Here is a 16448-nt window from a genome sequence, read left to right as displayed (position 1 = left end):
TTTGAGTTTAAAAGGAAGCTACTATGCCAACCTTTGTTCGCATCTTCCCTTTTCAATGGAGAGGTATCCGAGACTCACTCTCGTGTTTCTGGCTATGAGACTGCCCTCAAGGCTTTGGCACATATGTTTCAGCATGCATCCTACAAGTCCTCAAAGCCTGGGATCTATCAGTCGCGAAGGGCCGCGCCGACGACACTTTGTCTTCCGTGGCAAAGGATGCCGTAAGGGTACAAGGCAACTACCAACCTCACCGGGACAAGTACCAGGGTAGGGGTGGTGACTGCAGGGGGAAGCACTGAAGCCCCAGACATCAACGATTGTAGATGGGAGACTAGGCTGATTTTGGCAAATTTGGGTCATCTTGGACGACCACTATGTCACCACCATCCTGTACCAGGGGTATCATCTCTCACTGCTAACCGATCTACCTCAAAATCAACATCAGCCTCTATTAGACAACATCAACATATTACAAAACAAAAAGGCCATAGAGGTTGTACACACCCCAGCCATATCACCAGGCTTCTATTCTCCTGTAACCCTTAATCCCAAGAAGGACATGGAGAAGCTACAGATGATTCACAATCTGTCAATATTCAACGAGCGTTACTTAGAATGCCTTCCGTATTTGCGGATGACAACATTGAGGCTGTTCAGGACCCGAATCAATACCAACGATTCCCTGATCAGCTTCTACTTGCAGGATGCCTACCTGCATGTGCCTATCCACCCCAGCGACAGGCGGTTCCTAGGGTTCCTGCTTCGCCAGTGTCAAATGCTTCTGGGTCTTCTCACATCGATCTGACATCCAGAGACGCTTACATGTGCGCCCAATTCAGCAGTTCCTATCTCTGTTCATCAGGCTCCAGGCACCGTCAGTCTCCATCATCCTACCTTCACACCTCAAGCCTCATCTCCTGTGGTGGGAGGTGGAGTTGATTGTCTTAGGAGATGCCTCCCTACAGGGTTCGGACGCTAATCTGGAGGACCAGTATACGTGGCACATAAACAACCTGGAGCTGGAAGCGCTTATTCTTTCAATATCTCACTGGCAGAATCGTCTCAAGAATGCTAAGGTAGCAATCTCCACAGACAACATCATGGTGGTCTGGTGTCTGCGCAACCAGGGGACAATGCACTCCCTGCTTCAGCAGACATTCCGTTTTTTCCATATGGTAGATCGACTGTACTTTCTAGTCCAGTACATCCCAGGTTGCGGGAGAATTCCTCCTGTTTGCACAGCAAATGACGTCTCAAGGACAGCACCATTTCTACCTGCCTGGTGGCCCTCAACTCTTTTTTACTGTTCTGGAAGATCACAAAATGACAACGGTTCCAGAACTCAAAGCATTGCTGCGCTCCTTCAGGCTAGAGGATCAGAAGGCCAAGTTCAGACCTCCTGCCTCGAATCTGGACATGGTTCTCAAATTGTTGCGTGGTGCTATGTTTGAGCCTATTCACTCAGCTTTCTTTTTAACCTTGCCAAGAAGATGGTGTTCCTCTTGGTTCGGGCCACACTGGCAAGGGTAAGCGAGTTGCATGCACTCAACCTCACCAGTGTCCGGTTTGAGCTCAGGCCATTGACCTTTGGCTGTTCTGGGACTTCATACCCAAGAATCAACTCCCAGGACAGCCTTCACAATCCCACCACACGCTTTGATTGTGGGTGCTGAAGATGAGGAGGAACTACTCTTGTGCCTGGATTGAGCACTGAGGATCAAGGAAACGACTATTCATCCCTGTTTCCCAGACGGAATATCTTTGTAGCTGCATGCAATCATCCTACAGGCTCTAGAGACCGCTGGCCTGGATCCTCCCAGAGCCAACAACCTTTACGAGATCGGAGCTGTCGCATCCACCAATGCTCTCCACAGCAATTGCTCCATCAGATCCATCATGGAAAGATTCTTTTGGAGATCCTACACAGTCTTTGCAAGCCACTACCTGTAGGACGTGACCTTTGAAGACGTTGAGGGCATCCACAGTTTTGGTCCGCTGGTTGTTGCCCAGCAGGTCACCAACCCCAAATGCCGTTAATGTCTCCAGCAGTCTGTGATGGGATTAGCCACACAACTGGTTGGAACAACTTCTTTTTCAGCTGCTTCTCACATTGCTTCGTCTTTCTGTCAGAAAAAAACAGTAACTGCAGCATAAGTTTACAGATGTAAGGAATATTTAGAATTTTCTATTTTTCAGTTTCACCTTTTTTTGTAATGAATGCCTTGGTACCTCCTGGTTGTTTTTGTACTGCCAACAAGCACTTCTAACTACATAATTATTTGAACTAATCCAAATTACAAAGTTCTGTATGGAATTACCCAGCAAACAATTCTTTGACTCTTATGTAAGTATGATTTTCTGATAATATGTTTTCTTTTCTATGTTCCAGAAGCCACCGAGAGTGTGTATACTGCCACTAGGCACGGGGAACGACCTGTCCAGAGTGTTGGGATGGGGTGAAGGTTACACTGGAGACGTGCAGGTTTCGGATGTCTTGTCCCACTTGAAGGAGGCCCACCCTGTAGCCCTCGACAGGTGAGTGTGTTTGCATAATGTTAGGGATACATCAGGTGGGTGTGTTCACACAATGTTAGGGATACATCAGGTGGGTGTGTTCACACAATGTTAGGGATACATCAGGTGGGTGTGTTCACACAATGTTAGGGATACATCAGGTGGGTGTGTTCACACAATGTTAGGGATACATCAGGTGGGTGTGTTCACACAATGTTAGGGATACATCAGGTGGGTGTGTTCACACAATGTTAGGGATACATCAAGTGTGTGTGTTCACACAATGTTAGGGATATACCAGGTGGGTGTGTTCACACAATGTTAGGGATACATCAGGTGGGTATGTTCACATAATGTTAGGGATACATCAGGTGGGTGTGTTCACACAATGTTAGGGATACATCAGGTGGGTGTGTTAACACAATGTTAGGGATACATCAGGTGGGTGTGTTCACACAATGTTAGGGATACATCAGGTGGGTGTGTTCACACAATGTTAGGGATACATCAAGTGGGTGTGTTCACACAATGTTAGGGATACATCAGGTGGGTGTGTTCACACAATGTTAGGGATACATCAGGTGTGTGTGTTCACACAATGTTAGGGATACATCAGGTGGGTGTGTTCACACAATGTTAGGGATACATCAGGTGGGTGTGTTCACATAATGTTAGGGATACATCTGGTGGATGTGTTCACACAATGTTAGGGATACATCAGGTGGGTGTGTTCACACAATGTAAGGGATACATCAGGTGGATGTGTTCACACAATGTTAGGGATACATCAGGGATACATCAGGTGGGTGTGTTCACACAATGTTAGGGATATACCAGGTGGGTGTGTCCACACAATGTTAGGGATACATCAGGGATACATCAGGTGGGTGTGTTCACATAATGTTAGGGATACATCAGGTGGGTGTGTTCACACAATGTTAGGAATACATCAAGTGGGTGTGTTCACACAATGTTAGGGATACATCAGGTGGGTGTGTTCACACAATGTTAGAGATACAGCTGGTAGTTGTGTTCACACAATGTTAGGGATACATCAGGTGGGTGTGTTCACACAATGTTAGGAATACATCAGGTGGGTGTGTTCACACAATGTTAGGGATACATCAGGTGGGTGTGTTCACATAATGTTAGGGATACATCAGGTGGATGTGTTCACACAATGTTAGGGATACATCAGGTGGGTGTGTTCACACAATGTTAGGGATACATCAGGTGGGTGTGTTCACACAATGTTAGGGATACATCAGGTGGGTGTGTTCACACAATGTTAGGGATACACCAGGTGGGTATGTTCACACAATGTTAGGGATACATCAAGTGGGTGTGTTCACACATTGTTAGGGATACATCAGGTGGGTGTGTTCACACAATGTTAGGGATACATCAGGTGGATGTGTTCACACAATGTTAGGGATACATCAGGTGGGTGTGTTCACACAATGTTAGGGATACATCAGGTGGGTGTGTTCACACAATGTTAGGAATACATCAGGTGGGTGTGTTCACATAATGTTAGGGATACATCAGGTGGATGTGTTCACATAATGTTAGGGATACATCAAGTGGGTGTGTTCACACAATGTTAGGGATACATCAGGTGGGTGTGTTCACACAATGTTAGGGATACATCAAGTGGGTGTGTTCACACAATGTTAGGGATACATCAGGTGGGTGTGTTCACACAATGTTAGGGATACATCAGGTGGGTGTGTTAACACAATGTTAGGAATACAGATTCAGAATGTGTGTGTGTGTGTGTGTGTGTGTGTGTGTGTGTGTGTGTGTGTGTGTCTGTGTCTGTGTGTCTGTGTGTTCACACTATACATTTCTGTGTTTTTTCTGTGGGTTTGTCAGATTTTGATGGAGAGAGGTATTGAACATTTTGAATCAATCTAAAAGATCTGCTTGAATGATATTGGTTTTGATGTGCACTTAGGGACATCCATATGCAACTAAATTAAAAAATGACTTAAAGATCATCATGGAAGACTTCCATAGTCTCCCTTATCAAAAATATGTAACAATGAAATTACCTTTGTACAGCACACCATAGTTACATTAGATTCTACAGTACACTTTGTAAACTCTTGTTTATGACGTTATCACACATGTTATGGCTCTGTAGACATGGTAGAGGGGACTTGTATGCACTGAAGACAGGACCAGTAAAGAGGAAGCAGCTTTGATGCTTAGTTTTACATAATTGAATTACATGAAACGTTAATTTATCGGTGCCTCTGAATTAAGGAAATGATAACTCAAATGGCCTGCTTGTATTTGTCACAAGACAATAGTCTGTAATTTCTGATAGTAATTGATAGCCTGATTGCTGTCACTACTGACAACTTGATCAATATTGGGTAAAATTAGGATTTTACTGATGCTTCATTTGATTCATAGCAGTTTTGCATCAGGATGACTGAAATTGACCAAATATTTGGATTGATGACTTTCAGGTGGAAAATAGAGATCAGTCATGAGAAACACTTTGGAATATCCGTTCCCAAGCTGAAACGGGTAAGTGTAACTCCACCCTTTACAGCCTGGTGGTCATGTTCTGCAGAGTACTAGACATTGTAATTAGTACTATGTGTGAAGCGGAGACATTGTCTGTGTCATCAGAGTAAGCATTAACTGATAGATTGATGTGCATGCTAAACTTGAACAGCAGATATGCAAAGTTAAATTTGATGGTTTTAGATAATGCTTGGACTGGCATATGGATTGAGCCTAATGCCCCTTTGGAACTTAGCTCAAGAAGTGATATTTGTATTGTATTTGTATATTAATTACCTGCAGGTCATGATGATGAACAATTACGCCTCTATAGGTGTTGATGCACTTGTCACCCTCAACTTTCACAAGCGCAGGGAAAGTTGGCCATGGCTGTTTGCTAACCGGCTCATCAACAAGGTGAGAGCTTGTTCTCAACACGTTGCACACACATTTGTAAGAAATATATTCTAGTTTTTACAGAAAGGATGTTTTGCCAGCGTTTTTATTAGGATTCATTTGTCCATCTATCATCGTTTGGGAACAACCATTTTTTTCTAGGGGGTGATGAAAGTTTAGTTTTTGAGATTATTTAGTAATTGTATCAACACATGCTAGTGTTTGTTTGGCTTCATTTTACACAAAACAGCCCATCATGAAATATGTACTTCATCCAAAAGTGAAGCAAAAAGATACATCCCTGCCCCCATATGTAGTGGTCATAGGAGAATTGAAAAGACAGTTCTTGTAGCTTAGTCAGTGCACCAGCAAGAGAGTTACCTGCCTTAGATCACTCTTGGTGTTTCCAATCCAGAATTCTGCACTGGTATTCTAATATTAAAACCAGATGTGTGTAGTGTGGGTGAAGTGTTTGTAGGTTAAGCTGATTTGTCATGTGTGATAAGCTGCATGTATTATTTCTGATTAAGGTTTGGCATTGCTCACAACTTCACATGATTTAACACAAGGGCCTCATGTTCGATACACTTATCAACTTATTCCGCTAATTTGTCCTTGTTAAAAGCGAAGGACTTTTCTTTTAAAATGGCTTCTCGGGCAATGACTTTCAAAATTTGACTTGACAGGCGACCTCTTTTATTCCTTATGACAAAAGTAGGCTATTTAGATGTAAAAAGTTCTCTCTTTTTTGTCAGAAAGAAGCAATAAAATGTTTTTATGCCGGGTGTTTTTGCTGATGTGGCAGTGACTGTAAAAAAAGAATATTTAAAAAACATTGGTTGAGATAATTTAAAAATATGTTATTTCATTCATGTGTAATGTTCCTGATTTGTGTTAAACCAATTTTACCATGCTATTAAGAATCCTGCATGATGATTGGTCAATCAGCCACTGTGAGTGAACCCATTCTTTAAGAATGAAGGTATAAGTGCATTTGAAAACCTTGATTTCTTGAACAAGAAGACCAGTAAACAGATTCAAATACTGATATTACCTGAAACTGCTTCTGGATTATTCAAAGCATGTGTGGTAATGCATTTGGACAGAAACATGACAAACATTCACGAATTGTTTGAATAGAGTGCATTATAAGATTCCATCCCACCATGAAAGTCTAACATATGGTGGCACTCGGTCATGTATGACATCTTGCTCGCTACATCACAATGCTTCAACACTATGAATGTCAGCATGTTGGTTCTTTAGAAATACTTATAATGTTTCAGGGATTTATCCAGGATTGTAAACTTATATAAGTGCCCCTGGCAGGCAAATTGGGAAAAATATTGTTATTTTGTTCAAAATTGGGAGGAAGGCCTATTTTAAGTTTGTATTTTGAGAGTACATTCAATGCAGTAATATAAGGTAACTAAACATTGTAACCCCTCCTATTCATTCCTATTCAGTGAAATACAGGTTATTTTCACAAAGCCATAGAATTAGCTATCTGTTATTTATTAACATAAATTGGGAAAAGTTAAATTCCATTTTGGGAATATTTACTGCAGTTTTGGGCCAAATGTCGGCCTCTGAGCAGGTCTCGATCAATCCCTGTGTTTGTGTCATTTTCTCACATGTTTATTTATTTGTAGATGATTTATTTTAGGTTATTTGTGAAACATTGTTTGATTTAAGTAGGCTATATCAGCGAAGAAGTATTAGTTGTATTGGTTTTTAGTACTCGGTGTTTACAAAGAAAATATTTGAAAATCCTGCTGCAGCCTTTGTCCTGTGTTTTGTGATATTTATTACTGTTGCCTACATGCCTAGATGACTAACATTGCCATGGCACCATATTTCCAATTTTAGACCTGATACATCTGTATTTATTTGAATGCAATGTGCACATTGTGAAATGTTAACACTTTGACAGTGACGACACAGAAGGTATATTTGTTCCTGCACAGGGACATGTCAAGTGATACGGTCAGGCTGCTCTTTTCTAGATCAACAATCAATGTTTTTATTCTTTACAATGTGTCAGTAAAGTGGCCTATGAGTATGTCTTTGTATGTCTGCTTGTATGACACGTGGAGTTTTTGTTTCTTCTCTGTGCAATACCCCTGACATGACACAGCAGGAGTTACGTAAGCTCTGGCAGTGAGACAGTGCCCCTAGGTGACATGGGGGAGGGGTGGTGGGAGGGGGGGGAGTGAGTCACCCCAGGCCAGGTACTGTGGGATGTAGGCTGCATCACTCTGACCTACGGACACATCATGTGACTGCCTGCTCCAGTCTGACTCACACTCAGAACACCACAGTATATATTTATATGTATGCAAACCAAAACAGCTTCAGTTTGGGGAGAAGGGTTGTGTTTTCTAATATAGCTGTTAAAAAATCAGAACTTTATATAATTGGGTGAGTCAGCTTCCTTAATTTGGGTTGAGAGAGGCATCTTATGTACTGATTGAGACAGTTTGATTGTTGACGTCCCTGATTCCTGAATCTAATGATTTAGATATGGTTGTATAATCAATATTGTCTGAGACTCTTGGCTGTTTAAACAGATCTCTTTCTTGACTTGGTGGATGCTTTTGAAACATTTCAAACTGAATGATTCACAAATGGGTATGTTGAGTTGTTCAAGGTGCGTTGACTAGTCTTACAGATGTCACTTGGTACCTTAGCACCTATGACTAATGTCTACATTCTAGAGAGGTATCCCAGAAACTGCCTCATAAGTACTGGGGTTTATGGTGGCATAGTGTTTATGTTGTCATGGTGCTTGTGATGTCATGGTTCAGCTCTGATTACAAAATTAATATCAAATGTGAGAAAATATTTATCGACTTAAACTTCCTGTTTTGGATAAGCACATGTGCACTCAGAGTAAGCTTCAGTGTTGTCACACATGCGCTTTAGTGTCATCACACATGCGCTTTAGTGTCGGCACACATGCGCTTTAGTGTCAGCACACATGCGCTTCAGTGTTGTCACACAAGCGCTTCAGTGTCAGCACACATGCACTTTAGTGTCGGCACACATGCACTTCAGTGTTGTCACACATGCATTTTAGTGTCAGCACACATGTCCTTCAGTGTTGTCACACATGCGCTTCAGTGTCAGCACACATGCGCTTCAGTGTTGTCACACATGCACTTTAGTGTCGGCACACATGCGCTTCAGTGTTGTCACATGTGCTTCAGTGTCAGCACACATGCGCTTCAGTGTTGTCAGACGTGCGCTTCAGTGTTGTCACACATGAGCTTTAGTGTTGGCACACATGCGCTTCAGTGTTGTCAGACATGCGCTTCAGTGTTGTCACACATGCGCTTTAGTGTCAGCACACATGCGCTTTAGGGTCGGCACACATGTGCTTAAGTGTTGTCACACATGTGCTTTAGTGTCAGCACACATGCGCTTCAGTGGTGTCAAACGTGCGCTTCAGTGTTGTCACACATGAGCTTTAGTGTCAGCACACATGCGCTTCAGTGTTGTCACACATGTGCTTTAGTGTCAGCACACTTGCGCTTCAGTGGTGTCAAATGTGCGCTTCAGTGTTGTCACACATGAGCTTTAGTGTCAGCACACATGCGCTTCAGTGTTGTCACACATGTCCTTCAGTGTCAGCACACATGCACTTCAGTGTCGGCATATATGCGCTTCAGTGACAGCACACATGCGCTTCAGTGTCGGCATATATGCGCTTCAGTGTCAGCACACATGCGCTTCAGTGTTGGCACACATGTGCTTTAGTGTCGGTGCACATGCGCTTCAGTGTCAGCACACATGCACTTCAGTGTCAGCACACGTGCTTCGGCACACATGCGCTTCAGTGTTGGCACACATGTGCTTTAGTGTTGGCACACATGCGCTTTAGTGTCGGCACACATGTGCTTCAGTGTCGGCACACATGCGCTTCAGTGTCGGCACACATGCACTTCAGTGTCGGCACACATGCGCTTCAGTGTCAGCACACATGCGCTTCAGTGGTGTCAAACGTGCGCTTCAGTGTTGTCACACATGAGCTTTAGTGTCAGCACACATGCGCTTCAGTGTTGTCACACATGTGCTTTAGTGTCAGCACACTTGCGCTTCAGTGGTGTCAAATGTGCGCTTCAGTGTTGTCACACATGAGCTTTAGTGTCAGCACACATGCGCTTCAGTGTTGTCACACATGTCCTTCAGTGTCAGCACACATGCACTTCAGTGTCGGCATATATGCGCTTCAGTGACAGCACACATGCGCTTCAGTGTCGGCATATATGCGCTTCAGTGTCAGCACACATGCGCTTCAGTGTTGGCACACATGTGCTTTAGTGTCGGTGCACATGCGCTTCAGTGTCAGCACACATGCACTTCAGTGTCAGCACACGTGCTTCGGCACACATGCGCTTCAGTGTTGGCACACATGTGCTTTAGTGTTGGCACACATGCGCTTTAGTGTCGGCACACATGTGCTTCAGTGTCGGCACACATGCGCTTCAGTGTCGGCACACATGCACTTCAGTGTCGGCATATATGCGCTTCAGTGACAGCACACATGCGCTTCAGTGTCGGCATATATGCGCTTCAGTGTCAGCACACATGCGCTTCAGTGTTGGCACACATGTGCTTTAGTGTCGGTGCACATGCGCTTCAGTGTCAGCACACATGCACTTCAGTGTCAGCACACGTGCTTCGGCACACATGCGCTTCAGTGTTGGCACACATGTGCTTTAGTGTTGGCACACATGCGCTTTAGTGTCGGCACACATGTGCTTCAGTGTTGGCACACATGCGCTTTAGTGTCAGCACACATGTCCTTCAGTGACAGCACACATGTGCTTCAGTGTTGGCACATATGTCCTTCAGTGTCAGCACATATGTCCTTCAGTGTCAGCACACATGCGCTTCAGTGTTGGCACACATGTGCTTTAGTGTCGGTGCACATGCGCTTCAGTGTCAGCACACATGCACTTCAGTGTCAGCACACGTGCTTCGGCACACATGCGCTTCAGTGTTGGCACACATGTGCTTTAGTGTTGGCACACATGCGCTTTAGTGTCGGCACACATGTGCTTCAGTGTTGGCACACATGCGCTTTAGTGTCAGCACACATGTCCTTCAGTGACAGCACACATGTGCTTCAGTGTTGGCACATATGTCCTTCAGTGTCAGCACATATGTCCTTCAGTGATGTCACACATGCGCTTCAGTGTTGTCACACATGTCCTTCAGTGTCAGCACACGTCCTTCAGTGTTGCCACACATGTGCTGCAGAGAATGATCTGATTCTGACCACTGTGAACTGCTGACTTTGTGATTTCCACAATAGTTTTGTTCTAAGTACACCACTTGCCCACCAAAGGTCACTAGTGACCTAGTGGGTATGCAGCCCCATCACAAGTCCCGAGTTTGATTCCCCAAGTATCTCCTGAAACCATGGTATCCTTGCTGTGGTTGGCCAGTGTCAAAACACACACTCACTCCTCTAACATTGTGCAGGCTTCTGTTTCTTCAAGGTAGTGTTGCACTGATCCGTGTGGTTGAAGAAAAATAATTGTTTCTTAGAATTGAATCTTTCCATCATGATGCTATTTATTTTGAAAAGATGTCCACACAATTTTAGCAAATACTAGGAATATTATTGTGTCATAAAAGTGCCATTTGTTTCTGATGCCTGTCAACATGGGCTGTCAGCCATGACGAGCATTTTCATGTCCCCACGGAAGACGACTTTAGTTGTGTTGTTATTTAAAAAAAAAAATGTTGGTTCCATTAAACAAAACATCCAAATTGGCAAAGTATGTAACATTCAGCAATTTTCGAGTAATGTAATTTTGAAATGTGAGAACAGCAGAAAATAAAAGACAAACAAGTGTGCTCTATTCTTGAAGAGTGTTTTGCTTTAGGGAGTCCTACACAGTTCAGAGACAAGACGCATTAGCCCAGAACAAAGGTGTTTATACATCGTCCCTCTCCCCCCCACCAACATTCGTGAGGAGCAAGTGACAATGGGCAATGAAGTGTGTAAGCAGAGATGCTTTAAGTAGTAGAATGAGGAACGGGTGTGAGATATGAGGGGAATTTTAACAGTAAAACACCAGGAGGAGAAGCCGACCAGTGTCTGTCACGCCTCCTGGCTTGGATGTGGAAGTGGTAGTGTGGCCCCTCCCGTGTTGGTTCCCCCTCTGGGGGGTCCTGTTTCAGCCCTCTCCCCCTCCAGGATCATCAGTGAGAACACTTAGCAGCCTCCTAGTTCCTCCATTATCTTCCCTTCAGCAAGATTTATGCTGTCTTTTATTGACCACAGTAGTGGTGGAAGCTTGAGTCAGGTTGCATGGAATGAGGCTGGGGTTCTTTGTACCGCTGATGAGGTATTACTGAAACCACTGATGACCTCAAAAGCCTACTTTCTTAAATTTGTGACCCTTCGTGCCTGGAATAGTGAGAGTTCCTGTGGTATTTATGGGTCATTAGGAGTCAGTATTTGGTGAACCCTCCATAAGTGCCATCTGTATTTCTGTTATCTTCTCATCTGCACTACATCACAGTATATCTTTATAAAGGAAAAACCTTTTATTGTAATTGGCTACAAATCATTGCTATTGATATCTTTTATGTGACCTCATTAGTTATACAGTTCAGACATATTGGCATATTTAGCCATTGTAACTTTGTTCTTCAGTGCAAATGGTATTGTTGTGCAGTGGAACTAAACAATTAACTAAATGTGAAATTCCCTCAATGTGGTATGTGGGGACTCTCTTAGATTGATGAAGTAATTCAGGTAATAAATATCAAGTATCCTTGAGTCTAGGTATTAAGTGTTCTTGAGTCTAGGTGTTAAGTATTCTTGAGTCTAGGTGTTAAGTATCCTTGAGTCTAGGTGTTAAGTATCCTTGAGTCTAGGTATTAAGTATCCTTGAGTCTAGGTGTTAAGTATCCTTGAGTCTAGGTATTAAGTATCCTTGAGTCTAGGTGTTAAGTATCCTTGAGTCTAGGTGTTAAGTATCCTTGAGTCTAGGCATTAAGTATCCTTGAGTCTAGATGTTAAGTATCCTTGAGTCTAGGTATTAAGTATCCTTGAGTCTAGGTGTTAAGTATCCTTGAGTCTAGGTGTCAAGTATCCTTGAGTCTAGGCATTAAGTATCCTTGAGTCTAGGTGTTTAGTATCCTTGAGTCTAGGTATCAAGTATCCTTGAGTCTAGGTGTTTAGTATCCTTGAGTCTAGGTGTTAAGTATCCTTGAGTCTAGGCATTAAGTATCCTTGAGTCTAGGTGTTTAGTATCCTTGAGTCTAGGTGTTAATAATCCACACATTTCACAAAGAAAATCTCTCCATTAATTGAGCTGTTTCTCGTTCTCTATGGTGGCGGTGACATACAAATCTGTTCACTACTGCCAGGATGCAGCACATGAAGAAACAGTTCCTTCCTTATCTTGTTCAGCCAGACCTCAAAATAATATCTGACTATGGGGTTTCATCAAATGTTTTTGTAAGAGTTTTTCATGGGGATTAATTTTGTCCAAATGTTATTACATTTTGCCCTATTCCCCTATAACTGACACTGCAGTGGGACGGTCCTATAAATCTGAGCTGATTATCTTCTGATGCAGTCAGGCATCGCATGCAGCAACGAAATGGTGGTACATTTAAGAAAACGATTACATTTTCCAGCTTTTTAAGTTTTATTTTAAACTTATTCCTGTTTCTCCTTGCTGCTCTCTGCGAATGTTTTGCATGTTAAGTCAGTGTGATCCTCACCATGTGGCTGTGCTACTGGAGAGTTGCAGCCAAGCTCTGATTCTCTGAGTCAGGTCTCCTCTTCTCTCCATTTTTTGTAAGCATTCTTTCTTTTTATGGAGATGCTAAAAAACTTAAAGTGTTCAAGTAGATTACTGGCAGCTCACTAAAGATTTATTTAAGTTTATAAACAATGATGAAGGAAGCTTTATGATTATCTAAATTTGTAGTATGAATTCTTGGTACTGAGGAAGCTGTAATATCTACTTGTGTATATTTTTTATGTCAATGCCCACCCACCATCCACCATACCGTACCACCATACTTAACTCACACAAGGACTGGTCGGCTCAGAGTCAGTATACTGTGTCTGAGTGGGGTATTCATGTTAAACTGCGGCATTGTATCTCAGTGAGCTAGCACTATAAATCGGCATCAGTCCGGACTAGTACAAGCAGCCACACACACAAAACACGTGCATGCACGTCGCTATATAAGTGCAATAATCTTGGACGCGACGTTAAACCCCATTTCACCTCACCAATAACACTCTAAACAAGTTGTTCATGCATATTGTCACCACACTCCCACTGACATTCTCAACAAGTGGTTCATGCATATTGTCACCACACACACTGACATTCTCAACAAGTGGTTCATGCATATTGTCACCACACACACTGACAGTCTCAACAAATGGTTCATACATATTGTCACCACTCACACTGAGAGTCTCAACAAGTTGTTCATACATATTGTCACCACACACACTGACAGTCTCAACAAGTGGTTCATGCATATTGTCACCACACACACTGACATTCTCAACAAGTGGTTCATGCATATTGTCACCACACACACTGACAGTCTCAACAAATGGTTCATACATATTGTCACCACTCACACTGAGAGTCTCAACAAGTTGTTTATACATATTGTCACCACACACACTGACACTCTCAACAAGTTGTTCATGCATATTGTCACCACACACACTGACAGTCTCAACAAATGGTTCATGCATATTGTTACCACAAACACTGACAGTCTCAACAAATGGTTCATACATATTGTCACCCCACACACTGACAGTCTCAACAAGTTGTTCATGCATATTGTCACCAGACACACTGACAGTCTCAACAAATGGTTCATACATATTGTCACCACACACACTGACATTCTCAACAAGTTGTTCATGCATATTGTCACCACACACACTGACAGTCTCAACAAATGGTTCATACATATTGTCACCACACACACTGACAGTCTCAACAAGTTGTTCATGCATATTGTCCCCACACACATTGACAGTCTCAACAAATGGTTCATACATATTGTCACCACACACACTGACAGTCTCAACAAGTGGTTCATGCATATTGTCACCACACACACTGATACATGTAGTCTCAACAAGTTGTTCATGCATATTGTCACCACACACACTGAGAGTCTCAACAAGTGGTTCATACATATTGTCACCACACACACTGACACTCTCAACAAGTGGTTCATGCATATTGTCACCACACACACTAACAGTCTCAACAAATGGTTCATACATATTGTCACCACACACACTGACAGTCTCAACAAGTGGTTCATGCATATTGTCACCACACACACTGATAGTCTCAACAAGTTGTTCATGCATATTGTCACCACACACACTGAGAGTCTCAACAAGTGGTTCATACATATTGTCACCACACACACTGACAGTCTCAACAAGTTGTTCATGCATACTGTCACCACACACACTGACAGTCTCAACAAGTGGTTCATGCATATTGTCACCACACACACTGACAGTCTCAACAAATGGTTCATGCATATTGTCACCACACACACTGACATTCTCAACAAGTGGTTCATACATATTGTCACCACACACACTGACAGTCTCAACAAATGGTTCATACATATTGTCACCAGACACACTGACATTCTCAACAAGTTGTTCATGCATATTGTCACCACACACACTGACAGTCTCAACAAATGGTTCATACATATTGTCACCACACACACTGACAGTCTCAACAAGTTGTTCATGCATATTGTCACCACACACACTGACAGTCTCAACAAGTGGTTCATACATATTGTCACCACACACACTGACAGTCTCAACAAGTTGTTCATGCATATTGTCACCACACACACTGACAGTCTCAACAAATGGTTCATACATATTGTCACCACACACACTGACAGTCTCAACAAGTGGTTCATACATATTGTCACCACACACACTGACAGTCTCAACAAATGGTTCATGCATATTGTCACCACACACACTGACAGTCTCAACAAGTGGTTCATACATATTGTCACCACACACACTGACAGTCTCAACAAGTGGTTCATACATATTGTCACCACACACACTGACATTCTCAACAAATGGTTCATACATATTGTCACCACACACACTGACAGTCTCAACAAATGGTTCATACATATTGTCACCACACACACTGACAGTCTCAACAAGTGGTTCATGCATATTGTCACCACACACACTGACATTCTCAACAAATGGTTCATACATATTGTCACCACACACACTGACAGTCTCAACAAATGGTTCATACATATTGTCACCACACACACTGACAGTCTCAACAAGTGGTTCATGCATATTGTCACCACACACACTGACAGTCTCAACAAATGGTTCATACATATTGTCACCACACACACTGACAGTCTCAACAAGTTGTTCATGCATATTGTCCCCACACACATTGACAGTCTCAACAAATGGTTCATACATATTGTCACCACACACACTGACAGTCTCAACAAGTGGTTCATGCATATTGTCACCACACACACTGATACATGTAGTCTCAACAAGTTGTTCATGCATATTGTCACCACACACACTGACAGTCTCAACAAGTGGTTCATGCATATTGTCACCACACACACTGACAGTCTCAACAAGTGGTTCATGTATATTGTCACCACACACACTGACAGTCTCAACAAATGGTTCATACATATTGTCACCACACACACTGACAGTCTCAACAAATGGTTCATGGGTGAAGTATGAGTGAGCTACACAAATCAAGATTCTGTTCCCACATTTCCGACTGTGCTCTCAACAAGTGGTTCCTGTCCACATGAAGCCCCTGCCCCAGCACATAACCATGGGAAACACAGATACCCCCATGCCCCCCTCTGTATCATTTATGGAGTCCCCAAATATGAACCTCCACATGGCACCTGTCCCCCACTGCCAGATATATCTGTCCCCCTGTGATCCTGGGCCC

General features: G+C 42.9%; 1 protein-coding gene across 2 annotated transcripts in view; it reads left to right on the top strand.

The window, feature by feature from the left end:
* Positions 1-16448, top strand: part of LOC124139558 (diacylglycerol kinase epsilon-like) — a 98567-nt gene that overhangs the window by 6275 nt on the left and 75844 nt on the right. For both annotated transcript variants that reach the window (XR_007223029.1, XM_046506731.2), the window contains exons 4-6: positions 2390-2535; positions 4992-5052; positions 5335-5448. Coding sequence is in view for 1 of the 2 variants with exons in the window: in XM_046506731.2 (XP_046362687.2) it covers positions 2390-2535; positions 4992-5052; positions 5335-5448 (321 nt within the window). In the remaining variant the exon portion in view is untranslated. The remainder of the gene's footprint in view (positions 1-2389; positions 2536-4991; positions 5053-5334; positions 5449-16448) is intronic.

Source organism: Haliotis rufescens, unplaced genomic scaffold, assembly GCF_023055435.1.
Source record: "Haliotis rufescens isolate VD_foot unplaced genomic scaffold, xgHalRufe1.0.p SCAF_28, whole genome shotgun sequence".
NCBI classification, from domain to species: domain Eukaryota; kingdom Metazoa; phylum Mollusca; class Gastropoda; order Lepetellida; family Haliotidae; genus Haliotis; species Haliotis rufescens.
This window is presented reverse-complemented; position numbering and strand designations above follow the sequence as displayed.